General features: G+C 47.4%; 1 protein-coding gene across 14 annotated transcripts in view; it reads left to right on the forward strand.

Moving 5' to 3' along the window:
- The window catches only part of DUSP22 (dual specificity phosphatase 22), an 89,367-nt gene extending 81,445 nt beyond the window's left edge, over window positions 1-7,922 (forward strand). For 12 of the 14 annotated variants that reach the window (XM_049882266.1, XM_049882165.1, XM_049882157.1 and 9 more), the window contains 3 exons: window positions 2,653-2,727; window positions 4,925-5,096; window positions 5,565-7,922. In XM_049882266.1, coding sequence (XP_049738223.1) covers window positions 2,653-2,727; window positions 4,925-5,096; window positions 5,565-5,747 — 430 coding nt within the window. In that variant the 3' untranslated portion in view covers window positions 5,748-7,922. The remainder of the gene's footprint in view (window positions 1-2,652; window positions 2,728-4,924; window positions 5,097-5,564) is intronic. The other 2 variants (XM_049882174.1, XM_049882220.1) reach the window with 1 other exon arrangement.
- Window positions 7,923-20,885: the final 12,963 nt, after the last annotated feature.

Consider the following 20,885-nt stretch of genomic DNA (forward strand, 5'->3'; position numbering starts at 1 on the left):
TGTTGAATTTGCGCCACCACCACCCCCCCCACCGCCAACTCTCATATTTAAGAGGCTGACTCTTGAACCCACGTTGAGCCCACAGTATTTAAGGAACTGGTTTCATCATGGCTGCGGTGTGGTGAGTGCAGGTGTGAGTGCCAGATGCAAGAAGCTGTTCCCACTCTGAGGTTTCAGTAGAGTGATTTGGTGTCTCCTTTGCGAGGCTGTGTGTCCCCAAGGTACAGAGCTGTGCCCTGGCAGGGGGGCCTGCTACCCCTCAGCCCTGCAGTCTGTGCTGTGTGCTCCAAGGCACCTATGGGTGAGTGCTATCCCCACCTGTGGCCAAACATGGCTCACCTCAACCTGAGAGCCCCACAGAGCAGGAGTAGTGGGGCTGCAAGTTGGAAGGGCCTATGGTTGGGACAACCCAGGGCAGATGAGTGGCCCTGCTGAGCCAGTCCTGGAGGGTGCCATGGCCTGCCAGGAGGAGTGGGCATTCCAGACCCCATAACACAGATGGTAAACAGGGAACCATAGATACTTCTAGCCAAGGGGCATTGGCCCAGCATTTTAAAATTTTTGAATTAGTTGCTGGTATCAGGTAGATTGCATTTGGCTATAAGTGACAGGATACTCAATTGACAGTGTTTAAGTTATAAAGAAATTCACTTAACTCACATGCCAGGAGTGTGGCTCCTGGGGCCCACTCCTCCCCTCTGCCACTTCTGTCCTCCAGGCTCAGCCTTGGTGTCTCACGTGTCACCTGGGTTGCAAGGCAGCAGACACTTCAGTTCAGTGCCTGCACCTGTGCGACCCAGAGCATCCCTCCCATTGGGAAGGAGGAACTTAGAAGCCTCCTCCACCCCTACAACCTTCCTGTCTTATCCCAGTGGCCAGAACTGGTGGGCAGCCAGGCTGTCCCTAAGGGTAAACGCTCTGCCCACCAGTCAGTCTTGACGTTGGCCACAGCCCTAGCACTTCAGAATCAGAAGACCCCTGCCCACTTCAGATTGCTGGTTTAGCTTGAGAGGCCTGAGGCCTGAAGCACCACTTACAGCACCACCTGCCCTCCCACCCTGCCCCAGCGCCCCCACCCCATGCATTTTACTTTCCTGCCTGGCCTGTGGGCACTGCTTCACAGCCCCTGTCAGGTCTCTTTCGGGGCTAACACTTCAGATTTCAGAATTCCATCAAGCATCCTTTCTTGTCTGCTCTGTATCAAGTCAGTCCTTGGGAACCGATTTGTAGTTCCAGGAATCTCTTCATCAAAAGCTAACATCTGGGAGCATTTGTCCCTGAGCAAGTTGCCTGAAACATATTTTGCAGTGTTCTGGTGGTGACAGGGCTCAGGTAAGAGCTTGGAGTCCTCAGGTTGTCTGTGTAACAACGCTTGTGGAGACACATGCCTTGCACGTATTGACAGAGTGCCTGTGTGCCTGTGAGTGTGTGGTGTGTGTGTACATGTGATTGTGTGCATGTGCACACTCACAATTTCTTTAGCACCTGCCTAGCGTGGCCTGCCAGTCAGGTGTTATGTTGTGCAGTCAATCCCTGTGTGAGGCCATTGTGGCACGCCTGCATTTCCCATCCCTACTACATTCATTTGCTCTGTCATCCCTTATGAGACGGTAGACTGAGTTTTTTCAATCAAAATTATGTCTTACTTATCTCTGAATCTCTTGCAGCTTATTAGAGTCCCTGGCAAATTGTCAGTACTCAATCAGTGTTTAAAGCAGAATGAATTTAGTTAATGGGTAACTTTTGGTATTCTAGTGCTTGATGAACTATTCCAAGGTAGAAGGCATCTAAAAGCATGTGCTTTGTACTTTCTCATAGAGTATCTGTACTTAGCACACAGCACACTTTAAAACGTAGCCAGCACAGTGATGGTGTATACATTGTGGTTTGCAGGCTCACCAAGGCAGAACATGGACCCTGTTCATCTTTGTACTTGAGGATATAGAGCAGTGCCCTGGATGTTGTAGGTTCTCTATAGAGGGCTGTTGACTGAGTGAACAGTTGGAGAAGGGAGGGGGCCCATAAGCTAAAGGGTCAGAGTAAGTGAGGACCTCAGTACCTGTAGTGACATAGGACTTTATAGTTCACAAAGCATATTTACATGTATTGTCTCATGTTCCCACTTTACAACTGAGGTTAGAAGCAAAGTAACTCCCAACGTAAGTAGCAGAGCAGGAATTTGAGCCATCATTCCCATCCCCCACAACAGTCTGCTGACCTGAAGGAAGGTGGAACCTATCAAAGTTGAAGCTGACCAGAATTGGAGAGTAGTTTTGGGTTTCTCAATCATCAGAGGAGTGTGGGGGGGGACGGAGACGGTGTGGGTGCTGTTCTTATTGGTCAACATGGCTGCAGAATGTCCAGGCAGCATGAGGGGCAGTCGGGGCTGCTGAGTAGTGGAGGCTCAGAGTGAACCCAGGGGATGAGCAGAGCAGGGATTCCTTGTAGAGAAATTCTGAAAACTCCGAAGCTGAGCCACTTTCCCAGGACCTCAGTATTGTGGGTGCTCAGGTGTTGTGGCCCTGACAGCACTCAGGGCCTTGGTGGTGTGGTGGGGCTCTGAGGCCTTCTCTGAAAGCCTTAGCAGGCTTTTCTCTTCATCCACGTTGAATAAAGTGGAAAGATGTCATTTCCCTGTTTTCTCTTCTCCAGGGCGAGGCATTTCAAAGAAAGCATCAAGTTTATCCACGAGTGCCGGCTGAAGGGCGAGGGCTGTCTTGTGCACTGGTACGTATGTACCCACTGCAGAGCACCACCATGCTCTGGGTACCTTGGTTCTCATTGAGAACTTTTTTGGGTGTGATTGTTTGACATCCTAATCATTTTTTCTACCCTACAAATCTCAAACACACACTCCACCCTGGCCTCTGCTGTTTGTAAGTCATCCTTTGCTTTTGTCAAAGAGCACCTAATTTTTCATTTCCATCCCTTGTTAGGATTTCTGTGGGAACTGTAGAGTTTGCTGGACAACAGACATTGTCCTTTACTAGCCCCTTGTATTCTGTCAGACAGCCTCCTGCAGGGGCTGAGGCTCATCCCGGACATTTTCAAAATTCTTCCTGCAGAGTTTGGATTACGTGTGTGGGTGTCAGCATGCTTTAACCCCAAAATGACAGCTGCTTCTCCATTTACAGACTGGGGCTTTTTATGTGTTTTGGCTTACTCTTTTGCTTTGAAAGCACCAGGATAGACTCTTAGAATTAAACTGTTTATGGACAGCTGCCCCCTGCTCAGATGTACTTTGCACAAGCGCATGTGTGTATGTACACACATGCATATGAATACGCACACACTGTGAAAAAAGCTGTGATAACATGCCCCCAAGGATAATGTATATTGAGCTGTTTACTGTCCTGGCACCTCGTAAACTTTCAGTGAACGCAGGCTGTTACTGTTCTTGCTGCTAGCAACCATATAATCACCCCGATCACAGAGCTGACTTGTCTGGGGACCCAGTAGCCGACACTCTGGAGCCAGGGCTCTGCTGTCTGTTCAGATGTAGGTTGAACATGTGACCTCTCTATCTTGAATGAGGTATACTGTTACTAAACTGAAGTGTTAACAATCTTCTGATTTTCCAAAAAAAAGTTGCTACTGAAGTGTGTGCCCTTGGGAGATGTAGTCTCTCCTCGGGGCTGCTGTTGAGGCTGGGGCAACCCCACCTGGCAGGGAGGGTAGTCGCATGAGCTCCAGAGAGAACCCCCTGGGAAGCAAGGTTTGCTGTAACGACAGATAGTCCGTGGCAGGGGTGGAGGGGACTAAACAGTTTGGTTGCTTAAGAATGGTATTTTGCAGTTTTATGCAGTTCTTGAAATACTCTGATTTTTTTCATTTCACTTTTAAAATGAGCAGGAAGTATCATAAATACAAATTGCAGTTTTGTAACTTTCATTTACATTGACTCTGAAGCACTTTAAGGGGGTGGGTGCAATTGGAGTTGTTTAAAGGGGTATTCTGAAACCCTGCTCCTCAGCTCTGCTCGGCCCTGCGGAAGTAGCCTCTCCCGCCTTGGCCCAGGAGGACGCAGACCTTAAGAGCTGTGGGTCTGTGATGGGAGGCCCCAGGGAGAAGCCTCCACTGAGAGTGTGATTTTTATTATTTATATTTGAATACGAGTAGGTCTGGTAGTCTAGGGACCTTAGTTCTTATAATGTGACATCTAAAGATAATGCTTTTCAAAAGTCAGACATTTGCTAAACTTCCCCGTCTTAAACCGTTGCTCAGAAGACTCTAAGTTTGACGCAGCACGACCTTTCTGTAACTGCCTTTGATTTGCATACGCATTTAAAATTGGTCCTTACTCAGCCTGCTAGAGATCATGAACCGTTATTGCCTAAAAAGCATCCCCTTGACCACCTGCCGGAGAGCCTGGCTGAGGGCATGGAGTGTGCCTGCATTTGTACTCAGCCCAGTTTATGAGACAGAACATGAAAGTAAGATCGCTAAGGGCTTCTGTATCTAGTGGGTCTTAAATGTTACAGATATAGCCCTCAGATTTAAAAGCCCAGATTTTTAAGAAATGTGATGCATTCTAAACCGAGGTTATAAATGGATTTAGCACATAGATCCTGGGAGCCACAGGTCACCTTGGTGCACTTCAGTGTTTTATCTGTCTGAGGAAGGTCCAGGAGCAATAGAGAATCATAAAGCTAAAGTGTCCAGAGTCATGTCAGTAGGAAATCAATAACAAATGACACTACGATACCTAAAAAATGCCTGAGATGTCAGGGTGCTAAATAGAGGGAAGCTGGGTTCTACTGCTAAGCGGTTTCCCAGTCGCCTGCTTGCCATTCACACATAATCCAAGGCGGTAAGACTCTAAAAGGTGGCCTCATTGCCCCCACTCCCTGAGGATGGGTGACAGGATTGCATGTCTGCACTTACCTTTGGGGCCCCTCACATGTGCTGACCTTTTGGCCTGCAGCCTGGCTGGCGTCTCCAGGAGTGTGACCCTTGTGACGGCATACATCATGACCATCACCGACTTTGGCTGGGAAGACGCCCTGTACACTGTGCGTGCAGGCCGATCCTGTGCCAACCCCAACCTGGGCTTCCAGAGGCAGCTCCAGGAGTTCGAGGAGCATGAAGTCCACCAGGTGATCAGTCCTCAGGGGACCTGGAAGTTGCGGGCAGAAGCCCCAGGGTGATGCCCTTGTCTTCTTGTGCACAGGCACAAGGGTTATCTGGTCCAAGGACAGCCCAGCTCATGAGTCTGTGGAAGTCACCACTGTAGAGCCATAGACTTTGACACTGTGTACTTTTCGCCGTGTGGTATCTGCTCTGGGCGCCCCAAATTAGTTTTTGGGTGTCTCCCTTTTGGTGATGTGCCATTTTTCTTGGTTTGGCTTACTTTCATTCCAAACTAAAACTTTGAAAAAGCATACATTTCTCTTGCTCAGCACTGGCAGATCCACAGCAGTGCTATGGTTGCCCAGGGCACCTTTATTTTCCTGTGCATATTTGGCAAAACCTGCACCCCTAAAAAAAAAAAAAAGTGATAGGTAAAGTTTCCATGAATGCAGGGTACCAAGTGTGACTTTTCCTTTTGTCTTTAACCTCTCCAGTATCGGCAGTGGCTGAAGGAGGAATATGGAGAGAGCCCTTTGCAGGATGCTGAAGAAGCCAAAACCATTCTGGGTAAATATAAAGAGCAAGGGCACGTGGAGGCCCAGCCTGGCACGAGGCGGTGGAGCGGCTTCTCGACCCTGGCTCCTCTGTCCTGCAGTGACTATACAACAGAGACCTAATGGAGAGGGATCTGGTAGTCCTCACTCTCTCGCCCTGCTTGTCTTCAGTGTGCCCTGCGTGTGCACAGTGGTGTGCTGGATGCCTCTGCCACCTGGGATGGGGGCAGGGATCAGCAGGAAAGGGTGGTGTCAGCGGTGGAGCTCTCCAGACTCTCTTCACTGGCACCCCCTGCCCCACCATGGCCTGCCCACACCTTCGCTGCTCTTCTGCCATGTAGCACCCAGGTGTGCATGCCCAGAGCTGTGAGTGTGTGTCTGTGTGTGCATGCATGTGTACCCCATGTGTGTAATGTGTGGGTGTGCACTACATGTGTGTGTAATGCGTGAATGCAGGTGTTTGCGTTCACCGAGTGTGGGGGTGTAACGTACAATAGTGTGTCCGTGTGCACCATGGGGTGGGTGCATAACGTGCAGTGTGTGGAGGTATGCACCTTGTGTGCGTGTGTAACCTAAAGATCAATACTGCCATAAAAGTCACAAAATGCATGCTACTAGGACTTGTGCCACCATCTTTCTCTTTGTCCTGCCCCCCCCCCCCCCCCCCCCCCGCCCCGGAAAGGCCTGTGAGCTCCACATCTGAAAAAGGCTGTGCAGAAAGCAGCATCCGGGCCTGGGAGCAAGTCAAATGGCTGGTCTCTAGGTGGGCTGAGGGCAAGGGCAAATGGCTGATTTCTGGGGCCTAGACTGATAGGGGTGAGGGCGTTTCTAAACTGCCTTTCCCACAGTGTGGGTGCCAATCCTGGCTCCCTACTGCCTTACCCATGCAGCTGACTTCTGCTGGTCATTTGCTATCTGGGCATTTGGCCCTGCACCCTGGCTGCAAGCCCACTGGATCTGAAGTTGGTGTGCACCAGGGCCTTCACCCTTCAGCTCTCCAGGTGCATGGCTCCCTCTTGTTGCTCCTACTCTGCGTCAGGCCAGCCTCACGGTCTGCATGCACCCATCAGGTCCAGTAGTCATTTGTGTTTAAAAATGCCTTGAGCATTTATTAAGCACCTTTGCATATGCTTTGGATTTGGTGTTTGACCTCAGCTACCTCATTAAAGTTTTTTGTAAAGGTGTTTTTTGTTACCCTGACTCTGTCTCAAACATTCAGCCACTATGGCTTTGAGGCTAGAATGGAAAAGCTTCAATTCCATTGAACTCTGTGATGTTTCTGGTTTGGATTTGGGCTCCAATAAGGATGCTTCCAGCGGGGTGAGCTCCACCTTCAGGTTGGGCCAGAGGGCAGGAGAGCTGTCAGAGCATGGGCAGCCCCTGGGTGCTGTGCAGGTCTGTGTCCCATCCTTCATGACAGCTCACATTCTGGAAGTACACAGCTACATGCCTAAAAAAATACACCTGCCCTCTCCCTAAAGGGGTGTTGTAGCCCGGTCTCTGATTTCACCACCAAGAAAGCACCAGAATAAGAAGAGAGGCTGGGCAAGTAGAGGGCATGTTGAGGTGAGCTTTTTGGGGAGGGGAATGAAAGCGCCCCATTGCACATACCACATCCCCATGGCTGAACCAGATTTACTTGCAAAGTTTATGTTTTCCTCAAACCAAAAAGAAATGTCAATATATTAATAGAAAAAGTATTTAGAGTTCTAGCTCAAATGTGTAAGTATGTGTGTACGTTTACAAACATCTCTGTATTCCACTAGGTCTTAAAATGTTTTGATATTTGTTGCCAGTGATGTTCTTTCTCTGCAGCCACTCCTGGAATTCTGAAATATTTGGACTTCCTCAGAAGAGTGTAATGTACCTGAAGTTGCTGAAATATTGGAAAGCCACAGTGTATAGGCCCATGCTGCCAAAAAGAACCTAGAGTTTAAGTACCCAGCGTGATTCGTAAACTTGCATGTTTTCCATTTCACATTGAACGGTATGCAGTCATGATGTCAAATGTTGACAGCAAACTCTTAACAAGAGAAAACGTTTTTCATTTTTACCTTAACACTGCTGCCTGGGCTCTCTCTAGCCTCTCTCTGATGACTGTTAGGTGACCCTTAGTACCAGTGATTACCTGTCTTGAGCAGACAGCCATGGGGAGCGGGAGGCCGGGTCTAACTGCGTAGACTGCACAGGTGCTGTTCAGCTCTGGTGTGTGTGTTTCTTATGGTTTGTGTCCCCCGTGGTGGAAGTTACCAAAAGCTACACTTTTATGTTAATAAAGGGCAGCTTATCCAAACTTCACTTTATGTGTACTGTGTTCTTCCTTCCTGTGGTGGGGGCGGGGTTCTGCCTGTGAGGACCATGGTGACTAGAGCCCCCTGCCTACCGTGTGGGCCGGGCTGCTGTTCTGTGGAAGCTCTTGTGTTCTTCCGTGAAGCAAGCGGCTGGTACCAGGAAAACTGAATTGATTTCTCCACGGGAGAAAAAAGGATCCTCAATGTGAGCTGAAAGAAATGAGGGTGTAGGTATTGTTTTCTGCCTGTACAGAGTAGGACTGAGTGTTTGCACCCCGGAATTGCTGTGCCTGGCACCCCATGAGCATTTACTGAGCACTGCTGGATACAGTGGTTGTGATTCCACACTGAACTTCAGTTTGATAGAGCAGAAACTGGCTTGAAGAGCAATATAGGTCAATTTTCTAAATATTCCTGTATAGATCCAGTGAGGGAGGAAAGAAATTTAACTTTTTACTCCAGGGATAGGCTTGGCTTGAACTGAAAGCAGGTATGCTCAAGCATTAATGTGTGAGCCTTTTGACTGTAGGTGGCAGGCTTGTGTCTTGATCAGCTTGTAATGCCTGGGGACAAGGAGATGTACGAAGAGCACCTTCCAGGCTGCCAGCAGCCCCTGGTGGGTGTGGGTAACACACACACAACAACACACCCGCAGGCATTAGAAAGTGCGCTCTGATGCAGCCTGTAGGCCCCAGCGTGACACGGGTGGTCCCTGTGCAGCTCTCCTAGCAACTCTGAGGGTGTCCGGTGCCTTGTCTTATGTAGAGAACTCAGGCAGTAGCAGCCAGTACCAAGCACAGAATCAGAGGGAAAACTTGCTGTGTGTGGGATATGAGGCAGGAGCTCACCGAGCGTAGGTGGGTTTTGGCATCAGCTCCAGTGTAATAGGTCATGCACCTCTCCCTGTCTCGTGCCCTCTCCTTCCCGCATCCTTCTTGACTTGGGACAGTCCAACACCGACAGTCATTTCACAGTTGTGATGAGCCTTGCCGGCCATAGGGCATAGCCCCTAAACCTCACATATCTGTAGAGAAGGTACTATTTCAGTTTCTTCATGCACAGAGAGGCCAGGGAATATACCCAAAACCAAACAGGTGCTGGACCTGAGCCTGAGTCTTTTTATTCCCAATCAATGGGCAAGTTGGGAGGCAGGGAGGGCAACAGCCAGGGCTGGGGAAGGGGACTGGGGACTCATCCAGGTGCCCCCACACTCTGGGCCTTGGAAAGGGAGAACTGGGACCCGTGCAAAGTGTCAGCACAACTCAGAACCAGAAACTTGCTTTGGCCGCTTTTTCCTAGTTTCTGTGGAGTTGTTGGGGCCACTGTGGGTGGCAGTCACCTCTGACAGTTCTCTGGGAGCTCACCAGGGTTTTCCTGTGGAGACGGTAATGACTGTGGGTAGATGTGAGGTACCTGCTGGAGGCCCCTTGCTGTTGGTCACCAGACTCAGCAGCTGTGGCCACACTGGAGGTAGGGCACAGTATCCTGCCTGCCCTTCCCTCCTTCCACCTTACTCACTCCCCTCATCATGGTAGGTGCCATGGGCTAAACCTGAACTCCTCAGACAACATTGCTAGTGCTCAGAAAGACTGGCTGGGTGAGTTCGGCGGCTAAGAAAACCTGAAATCGCAGAGCAGGGTGCCAAGTGCTATTACAGGTGCTCCTTGGTACATCTGGTTTGGGAAAAGCGATAGCTCATTGAGACCTGAAGCATAAGTGATGAGTTAGCTGGGCATGATGCATGGGGGGTGCAGGCACCTAGAGGGCAGGTGGCAATGGCAGGTTGTGCAAGGTAAGGCTGCAACAGGAAAGGCCTGGGAAGGCGTAGTAACCGCAGCCATTTCTCTAATGCCTGCTAAGTACCTGACGTACATTAGCTGATTTAATTCTTACACCAACCCTTTGAACTAACCAGGAAGGTTAACTTGCTCACGTTCCTGCAGGTCCAACTCCAGAAAAGACTTCGATGCCTCTGCTCTGTGTCCTTTGAGCAGCGTGGGCACCCTTCTGCAGATGTGGGAGACACTGGTGTTGACCAAGCGGGCTGGTAGCAGGACCAGGCACAGGTCAGACAGCTGCACGTGAAGAGCAGGGTCTCTTACTGGACTGGGTTAGAGAAGATGGCCCTTAATGGGGGCATGGCTGTGGAGGTGAAGGAGGCTAAAGGGGCAGAGGATTTGAGAGACTGAGAAGGGAGAGCAGGTGTTCTCAGTGACTGATGAGTGCGGGTGAGCCCAGTGGTTTGCCCCTTTCTGGGGGTCAGCTCCAGTGCAGAATTATTTTGTGTCCATCTTTGCCCTGCACCTGGAGCCGTGGCAGGCTTCAGCAGTGGAGGCTGGAGCTGAGAGACTGCCAGGATGGAGGGCCCCAGAGGGTGTGTTTCCAGGTGACACCATAGCCTCCGTCTCTGGCAAACTCCAGCTTCACAGCCTAGGCCCTCAGCCTATCAGTGCACCCAGAGCAGACTCCCAGCAGCCAGACTCACTGCGACTCATGAGTTCACATGGCCAGCATATTAGTTTATTGTAAAGGACAGAATAAGGGACAAATCTTATCCCTTGGCCAGGTTCTCTTTCTCTTCTGATCAAGACTTTTGGGAGACTACATTGGTCACTGGACATTGTGTGGTGTGCCCTGACTGTCAGAGAGGGAGCATGACAGACGGGGTTTATCCTGGCCTGGTGCTACCCGCTGGAGCCATGGCCCAAGCTCACACTTCCTCACACACCATGTCTGCCTGCTGGGCCAGCCACCCCTCTGTGTACACACCTTCTGCCCAAGGTGGCTCTGACCTAAGACCTGTTCAGAGCACCTTGGTTAAACGTGGGCATCCTTGAGTCCCTTCAGCAATGCTGCAGTTCTTTCTGAGGCTGGGTCCTGAGAGTGACCTGTTTTGTTATGGGGTGTCGGTTCTTTCTAGTTTCTGACTGACCAGGGTACCCCATTTCCAATTCCTGGGGTTAAGTGGTGATAACTCCAATATACAGACAACATATAAATTCTGGGGACTGGGGTGTGTGTGTGCACTCACGCGTACACATACGCACATGTGTGTGGTTTACTGGTTTTATTGTAAAGATATTCTAGCCTTCAGGGGAGTTGCAGTTGCTAGGAGTGTGTTGAGCTCAGTCACAGTTGAGTAGCAGGTACCTATGGAGCCCACAGAAACATCTCCAGAACATCAGGGCTGCTCTGCACAGCAGCATCTAGTCACAAAATAAGGAACATAGAATCGGCACCCTGTGGTCCCACATTAGGTAGCTCCTCCCATCCTGACTCTGAGTTATTAATACTGTTATTAAGAATGTGCTTTCAACACGTATGCATTTATGTATACATTTAACAAGAAGTCACCAGGACTTCAGAGGGTAGTTCCTCTTCCCTTTCCTTTTTATTGCCCAGGGAAAGGGAGAAACTGAAGAAAATTAAAAAAGGAAAACAACCCAAATCTCCCTTGATTTGTCATGTCACTTGGAGGCTTGAAAACATGCTTTCATTCCCTGCGTAGGATTCAGTAAGGTCTCCCGTGCCTCTACCTGGACAAAACCCAGCAGAGGGTGTGAACTAGCGTGTCACTAGCAGCGTGTCTTGCAAACCTTAGGGCACAGAAAGAGGGACGCTTTGCTTTCTTGTGTTCCAGTTCCCATAAGAGTTTTTGAGACAAGTGACCACAATAATGGGTACACTTATTTTAGCAACAGTTGTGCCAGTATGAAAACTAAAGTTCTATTTTGCAGCTCAGGCTTAACCAACTTAAATAAGCATGTGACTGAAGTTTGCAACTGCTGAGTCTGAGTCTCTTCCCATCAGGGGAAAAAATTGCCAGTATGTGCTTGAACATCTGTGAGTTTGGGGTTATATTTGCTCTAGATGTTTATGCAAACTGTTGGTCATAAAGAGTTAGTAGTTCACAGTTGTAAAACACAAGCTTTCATGAAGCTTCTAAGTTCAGTTACTAAGTCTGGTGTCTAAAGAGCCACTTTTGCAGGCACACCTGTTGGCACACCTAACTCACGGAGATATCTGAAAGTACTGACCAGCTCAGTATTCTAACAGAATGTGGTTTTGGCTCTTTAGAGCTAAGTTTAATGGCAGAGACATTTCAAATGGGATTGTTGCTGAACACATCCTGTGTACAAAGTCCTGTTTTAAGAAACTCAGGTGGGAGTGGGAGGAAAATCTATTAGATTCTTTTTGGGTTACTATTTCCTCAGCACTTCAAGGAATGATGTTGCCTGGGACAATGTTAAGAAATAGTCTAGCTACACTGTTCGTCATCTTCCCAGCCTGACCCGAAGGGCTGTGTTGGCTCACGGTGGTCCTCCTGCCCGAAAGAAGCACACGCATTGTCCACCTGCGCCACACCTGTTTGTGGCCTCATGTCCACCCCCCACAGTCCACCTGCACCACACCTGCCCATGGCCCCATGTCCACCTCCTACAGTCCACCTGTGCCACACCTGTCTGTGGCCTCGTGTCCACCCCCACAGCCCACCTGCACCACACCTGCCCATGGCCTTGTGTCCACCCCCCACAGTCCACCTGTGCCACACCTGCTCATGGCCCCATGTCCATCCCCCACAGTCCACCTGTGCACACCTCCCCATGGCCTTGTGTCCACCCCCCACAGACCACCTGCACCACACCTGCCCATGGCCTCATGTCCACCCCCCACAGTCCACCTGCCCATGACCTCATGTCCACCCCCCACAGTCCACCTGCACTATACCTGCTCATGGTCTTGTGTCCACTCCCCACAGTCTACCTGTACCACACCTGCCTCTGGCCCCGTTGTCCACCCCCAGAGCACCCAAGCACCAGTAGGAGCTATGCTCGCTGGAGAGTACATCTGCCTTTTGGCTGGCCCTGGGTTTCCCCATGGGACTGATGGAGCCTTTTCGAAAACAAAAAAGCTCTACATGAGCTTTAGAGAAAGGTCACCTTCTGCTTGAAGAAGTGTGACAGGCCCCTCTGGCACGAACCTTCCCCAGGAGTTCCTTGAGAGGGCTCATCCTGGGTTTGTGTTAAGCACACTGGTGTGGTGGCAGGTGAGAGGGAGGGTGCCCCAAGCGGGCTTTAGGTATCCGTGGGTTAGGCATGCTGAGATGAGTGTCCTCTGCTCTGCCAGAACCCCTCACAGTCACCCCACCCTGGCCTACAGCACAGTGGTGCAGGTCCATGGACAGTTGGGGCAAGAGTGCCTCTCCAGATGAGACCCCCCCCTCCAGGCCCTGCACCCAGGCCAGGTGTGCACATCAGTCCCACATCCAGCAGGCCCAGTAGGGTCCAGTGTGATCCTGGTTCTCCAGAATGTGAGAGGAAGTCCCAGGGGGCAGCCCACTCATGTGGGGACCTCCTCCTCAAGACTGGCATGAAATAACTCCCTGGAAGAAATGAAGGGTACCAGAGGACACCCAGTCTGGTGACACATGGATGTGGCCAGAGCCAGCCTCACATACAGGCTTCCTCAGGTGTCTGAGAAGGCCCCAGGAGACCCCAAAGTGCTGCCCACTGAGATGACAAGACCCACACGGCCCAGTCCTGGGGCTCTAAGTGTAGGGAAGGGCTGGCGTGTAGGCTTCATGCACTGTTTTCTTTGTAACCTACAGCCTCACAACAATCCTGCGAGACAGATGCTATTGTTATTATCCTCAGTGTCAGATGAGGAAACCAAGTTCTAGAGAGCTTGAGTGACCTGCTTAGCCCTGCAACCTGAAAGTGGCTGAGTTAGGGTTGGAATCTACGTGGTCTGATTTCTTCAACTCAGGCCAAAGTGGGCTGAGGCTTGACCAGTATTGGTGCAGTGTTGGTGAACACACGCATTCTGTTAACCCTTTCCTCGGACAGTGGGTTCCCGAGATGAGAGTCTTTGTGGAGTGTGAGTGGGGTGATGAAGGTGCAGATGGTTAGTGGTGCACAGGAAATGCAGTTCTTCTTTCAGCCAAAGACTGCTCATGGACAGGTGCTGTGGCTATCACACGTGCCTCTGACAGTAATTTCCTGGAGTGGCTGTCAGAGTCCTGGGATGCCCTGAGGTCATACAGTACTTTGCAGGAATGTAAAATGTGTGTGCAGGGTGGCGTGTACGTGCGGTGGTATGTGCATGGGGAGTGGGATGTGTTTGAGGTTGTTTGGGGTGTGTGTGTGTGTGTGTGTGTGTGTGTGGGATGGTATGTGCATGCAGGGCGGCATGAATGCAAGCTTGTGTGTGAAGATGGGGTGGCATGTACAGGGCAGCATGTACATGCGGGATAGCGCGTGTATAAGGTCTTGTGTGTATGCAGGGTGGCAGTGTGTATGGTGGGTGGCGTGTGTGTAGAGTCATGCGTATGCAGGGTGGCATGTGTGCAGGAGTGTGTGTGTGCAGGGTGGTGGCGTGTATGGTGGGTGGCATGTGTACAGGGTGGCATGTGTGGGGGGTGTGTAAGGGTGACTGCAGCCCCAGGAGCCACTGATGGTATCAGGAGCAGGGTGCAGACTCCATAGACTTATAAAAACAGTCCTCAGCAAATAACCAGAATCCTAAACCATTTCAGTGATAAAATACTCCTTCCCAAAAGACCTTTTGTTGTTCTGAGTTCCCAGGCTAAACAACTGCTGCATTTGCCTTAGAGTTTTAATAGTATGTATATAAAGTTCAATTTAGCATGTTCTGGTCATGCATCCTTCAGTTACCAAAGTATGCTTCATGAGTAGGGGGCAAACTCTGTGGCATCTAACAACACCTACATGTAAGTTACAGCAACTCACCTACAGTCATTTTGTGGGTAAATCCTAGTGGTATGGGATCATTCCAGCTTGTGGGGGCTGCTAATGCCCCCAGCCCAGTGTGTGAGTCCCATTTCTGCATTTATGAGTAGATTCACAATAACCAGTGATAAGACCACTGGAAGTATTTGTCTAAAATGTTTGTCTGCAGAGATATTTGAAAGCCACTAGAATTGACCCCAAAGAAACACAGATGTGCTGTTCCTGGAATTTGATGTGAAGTGGAATTTTTATGAACCTTCCCAGTCTTTGTTTTTTTTGTTTAACCCTTTTCGTATTTATATATCCATTGCTTAATGTAAAAGTTTTGAAAATTGAAATAAATAGTGTTTCTTGATCAATAAAGAATGAAGATAGATTGACAAACGTGGCTCTCCTATTTATTGAACATGAAGCTCGCTTTTGGCAAAATCATTAACAAATGTGAGTAGGTTATGGCTCAATAAAGGAGCAGTTAAGCACTTGACTGCTAACTGAAAGGCTGATGATCAAATGCACCCAGCAGCTCCACAGGAGAAATACCTGACAGTCTGCTCTCATAAAGGTTCCAGCCAGCCAAGAAAACCCTGTGGGGCAGTTCTGCTCTGTCACGAGGGGTTCCTATGAGTCAGAAACAACTCGATGACACTCAATAACAAGGCTTGTAATCGGAAGTTGTCAGTATTCATTAATGTGACAGATCAATATATAGGTATATGGTTTTCCCCATCTTTCAAAATATGTATTGTTGAAATTAAAAAGTATTGGTTCATGAATTTTTCTTTTTTACCTTAATATTATTTTTGTTTTGGTTTTTACTAACATAATAATGTGTAGAAAATTCAATAAAGTAATTTTTTCCTGAATGTTATTCTTTTCTGTCTCATTAATACTTGTTTTCTTTCACCATCATTGCTGAAAATGATTTTGTCATATATTGGAGGGGGGTGTCAAATACATGAGGTATGCCTCTGGGAAACCATTTTTTATCCAGTGTTTATACACAGTCTTACAAAGTCCTTCATGAAAAACAAAGTAAACTTTTTTATGCTTCACTATCCTCTTTCTCCATCAACCCCCTTTTGTTAGGAAATAACTAGAGGCCCTCAAAGCCCATCTGATTTCACTGCAGTCTGTTTCAGTGGGCACACTGTTTCTCTATTCTAATTTGGTTTTATTAGATTTCTCTCACAACTGAGACTTGGCCTATTGTTTACATTTCATTTTTTCTACAGAGAAAAAAAATGAAAAATAATGAAAGTTCTCTGGCTTGCCACACTTTCCTTTCATTTTTTCTGGTCTTCAGAGATAAATTGAAAATTTGGTTATTTTTGAGGATCCTGCTTTAATTGTCCTATGCTGCTTTCCCCTGTGGGTATCCCTTTCAATATGAGACTCAATAGTCAAAAAAATCTACATTTTACATGCAGCAGATGGAGGCTAAATCTTCCCCTAATCAAACAGCCTTCTCTTGGTCGTAGTATTACCATTAGAGTGTCTTTAGGTTATCATTTGCCCTGGTGCACTTCAGAGAATTATAATAATTCCGTGTACATACAACTTATTAAGACTGCCTCAACTGTGAAAGTCATAGTGCATCTCTATTTGGTGATGTGCCCCAGTGTAAACATTTTTGGGTTTCTTAGGACCCCTCAGCATCAAAGAGGCCCTGCCTCTGCCACCATTTTCGTGTGCCTCTCTTTGAGTCTCTGACACAGTGCTACTAGTCTCATGGAGGCAGACTCAGCCTCCATGGGCCTGGCCCACAGGAGGTGCTCAATGAATGTTCTACCTGTGAACTCTTGGCAGATCATTGGTTCTGCAGCTCTCTGCACATCACTGTTTGCCTGTGTGAGAAGGTCCCAGTGGCCTTGCTTCCTCCAGGCTATACTGCACCCCTCAACCAGCATACTGCTTTAGAGGCCCTCTGGCTCCAGGCCACCCTTCCTGCCCTAAAGTCAGAGCCCCAGGGCAAGATGTTTATGCTTTGCATCTCAGGACTTCTCTGTCTCCCTGGGAGTGGCCCTCGGAGCCTGGACTCAGGTTTGCCCTCTCTGCACACGCTGGCTTAACATCAGCCTGGGACCCTCTAGTACTGGGTCCTAAAAGAAGGCCCCAAGAGATCTTGGGGCCTTCTTTGCCATCCATACATGTAGCACACTGGGAATCTTGGGAATTTGAGTGTACTGTGGAATGGGAAGGACTGGTGTAGCCTGCCTGGAACTTTATAATCAATCCGTGTGCCGATATTTGTCTCTGAGCCTTTAAAGAAAAGTCAGACATTTTGGAAACTGAATCTTAGCTTCTTAAACCTTTTAATCAAGACCTTTCTACTAGCATCCTAACCTTGTTTTTTTTCCCTTTTTAAGTTAAAAAAAAAAATTGTGTTGACATGCTAATCGCCTTTCACTGTACTTCAGTCAATCAGTGGACATTACTGGTTGTGCCCTGTGTCCCCTGCAGTGTACTAGAGCCTTACCCTGCAGACCCCAGGGATCCAACTCAGAGGGTCCTGGCTGCATTTAGATGCCTGTTTGATGGTCAACCTCTGCAGTTTGTTATAACTAAACCCACCCAAGGCCCACTGCCCCTAGATCCTGACCCACGTCTACCCACGTCTAGACCTCTCCTGCCTTTCTCTGGCTTGAATCTTTGAGCTGGTATCGATTTTTTACCATATCATTGACCTCATTCTTGTCACCTCTCACTCAAATCCATGCACTTACTATCTGATAGCCTTGTTGTTTCCTGCATTTCTGCATTCTCTGCCTATCTCACAATTTACACTCATTTCTCAGAAAAGGCTGATGCTGACTATTTGCTGTGAGATTAGCTCTGAACAAAGTTCACTACACCATTGAAACGTTAGCTTAAAGCAACTTCTTTTGAGAGATACACAGCTTCTGGTGCTGGAATCCCATACCTCTCAATAAAAACATGAGTTAACACTGAACCTTTGAGAGATGCTCCCTCTGCTAACCGGCTGACGCCAAGGATGGGGGCCCCTCACGAGGTTGCCTGGGTCCCCCCAGCAGCACCCGGCTGAGGTTGCAGTGCACCAGCAGTACCCGGGCGCACAGCCTGCTTTAGTTTGCAAATCTTTTCCTCCAGCTTCTCAGAAAAAAGGCCAACCCTCTAGATCTTCTGTCCAACAGCTACTTTCTGAGGTTATGAAAATAACAGAAGTCCACAATGGAATTCAGAAAATTACTTTTATTTGGTCAATTCTACAATACTCTATGAAGTGGTTTCCATTTTTAGAGTACTTTCACATGCATTAATTTGTTTCCGGGTAACTAGGATGCAGGCTAACTCTTGGTCCAGCTGTCTTTGCACTACAACATAGTGGAACCAGTGGATAATGAATGAGCTTTTCACACAAGCAGAACAAAGACATCCTGCCAAAATAATGTAGAAACAAAGGTCAAGGCAACTTTATCATGTGACCAAACCTGAAAACCAAACCCACTACCATCAAGTTGATTCCAAATCATAGCGACACCATAGGGTTTCCAAGGCTGTGGATCTCTATGGAAGCAGACTGCCATATCTTTTTTACCATATGACAGTCAGTTCTAAATGGATTAACTTTAAAGTTAATTCAAAAACATGAGTAGTAGAACCCAAAAAAACCCATTGCCGTCGAGTCAATTCTGACTCAGCAACCCTACAGGACAGGGTAGAGCTGCCCCACAGAGTTTCCAAGGAGCCCTTGGTAGATTCGAACTGCTGACCTTTTGGTTAACAGCCATAGCACTTAACCACTATGCCACCAGGGTTTCCATGAGGAGACCACAATTAACTAATCCACGAGAAACTGTTCACACATAATACATTTACGTAGGAAAACTGCTTTCAACAAGGATATGCTTGCTAGTCTGTAGAACTTTGAACCTGAACCCATCTCTGAAGCCTGTAGACTTGAGTGGGCTGTGTCTGGGATCCCATGAGGAGATCTGGTCTATCTGGTGGCGGCACATTGATCAGGAAGGGCAGCACATAGACACACCTGTCTGGGAGGTACCTTGCTAGAAGAGCCAATGGCAGGACCAGGAAAAAAAAAGCATGAGGGCTGGCAGAAGTGGAAAAGGGAGTGGAGCATACAGAGCAGAAGGAATCTGATCTGAGTCAGGAGCAGGTACTCCAACAGAAGGAGTGTCCCAGTGCTCCTATGAAACTGCACGGGCAGTTGATTGCTAAGCTATGTATCCTAAGAAATAAAATCCTTGCTATCAACAACAGCTATCTAGTCTAACACCAACCCCCTCAATACATAAGTTAACATACTTGTAAGATCATGGAGTAAGTGCTCTCTTGCCCCAAAGGTAAGAATTATTTTGCTCCAAAATGTTCCCCCCCCCAAAAAAATCACAAGTCCATCAAAAATAATAGACTTTTTCAAAAGAAAAGTTTGAGTAGGAAAAAAAGCAATGGAGCAATTGAAAAGTTGGTATTAAAATAATTATTTTAAAAAGACAGTGGTTAACAAGAACGGTGAATATAGCTCTGACTTTCTTAGAATAAACCTGCTAAACATGTTAAATAAATCCCTCTTCACCTCCACTTCCTCTTTTGCTTCTATAAGTCTAAAACTCAAAGATTAGGAAGCAGAAAACCATGATGTTCTTTGGAAGTAAAAGACAACTTGGTATTTTGGAAAGTAACCTAATTTAGGTAGCAAGGATTTTATTTTGTCCCCAGTCATGTGCTTCTTGGCCTGATAATGCAGTATCAATATATGGAAAGAAAACTTTTCAAAATTACTTCTAAAGCTTGTATTTATTTATTTGCCAAGAGGAGAAAGGCAATGTTCAAGGAAGAAAGAAAAACAACTTCGCTTCTTCTCCAGTTACATCACTTTTATCTTATCTCCATATTTGATGAGATGCTTGTTTTTAATGTATGTTTGTTACCTGAATCCTGCTCAACCAGATGTTACTGTATTAAAACTGTGGTGCGTATTTCACAGAACGTGAATGGGACGTATGCTGCTGTCCTAGAGATCTCTCAGTACCATTAATGATCAATAAAAATCAAAGAGAGTTTTCAACATGACATGTTTCAGGAACCTGATGGGACTTAATCAGGTAGATCAACACCTTTCCACCATCAACCTCCAGTTTGTAAGTTAGGCCTAATCTGAATTGTGTATTAATTCAATTGTTTTTCCTGAAAATGACATCAGGTGCTGTGAGACACACAATCTTCCTGGTGGCCTCCCTACCCAGGGACAGCGTGATTCAAGTCTCAAGTTTACGAGGCCTTAAAATAGGGACAGGATTTCTCAGAATTTCTCTGTTTTCTAGTGTATCCGATGTAGAATCATTAAAAGAAGAAAGTGTCTCTCTTTATGTGGCCTTGTCCTTATAGTTTCCATCCAAAAGGAGATAACGAATACACCATTGCTACCTTCCTTTACCCAAAACTTTACCAGATTGAGGTCTTGAGATAATTTATCCAAAAGCCCCACTTTCTAACCCATTTTTCCCTTGGTTAGCTCCATCAGAGCTGAAGATCCTAGAAATTTAGGGTGTTGCCTGGCTTAGGGTGTATTATCAGCCAAGTTGGAAAATGGCCAGGAAAAACCCTTCCTGTAGTGGACAAACACCCCCTTCCTGGCATCCCAGAGAGGTCATGAACCCCCTGAAAATCACTAGGTCTCTAAGTAAAGAGTGACTATTTTTTATAGTAAATGATCAGCAGCTGAACATTCTTCAAGAAATGCATGTGCTGTCCCATTTACAATAAGAGAGTCCCTAGGATTTCTTTGAATAATAACAACAGATGTAGCTTAATGCAAACCGAAAGAGAGAGAAATAGAAAAAAGAAATTCTACTCTGTTAGAGGTTTGAGTGGGCAATGGGGAATTCTAGGTGGTTTCAAACATTTTCCCTTTTACATATCATATCACACCAAGCATGTTTCTTCATCAATGTGAAATATTTGATACAATAACAGAAGTATTTGATACAGTAAGAGAAAACATATAATGTCCTACAAGACAAGCCTATTCTTATTGCCGTGTCTTCTTCCTGTTCATGATGGCCATGGGTGACCATGCATACCCATTATTTTCCATAGAAAAATACACACCAGAACTCATTAAACAGCCTATTAAACTACATCAGGTGCTAACAGACATCGCAGCTGCCCCACTGTCGAAAATATTGTGGGCTTTTTTTTTTTTTTTTTGCTCTAACGGTCATTTGAGTTGGTAGAATATG

This window comes from Elephas maximus, chromosome 1, assembly GCF_024166365.1.
Source record: "Elephas maximus indicus isolate mEleMax1 chromosome 1, mEleMax1 primary haplotype, whole genome shotgun sequence".
NCBI classification, from domain to species: Eukaryota; Metazoa; Chordata; class Mammalia; order Proboscidea; family Elephantidae; genus Elephas; species Elephas maximus.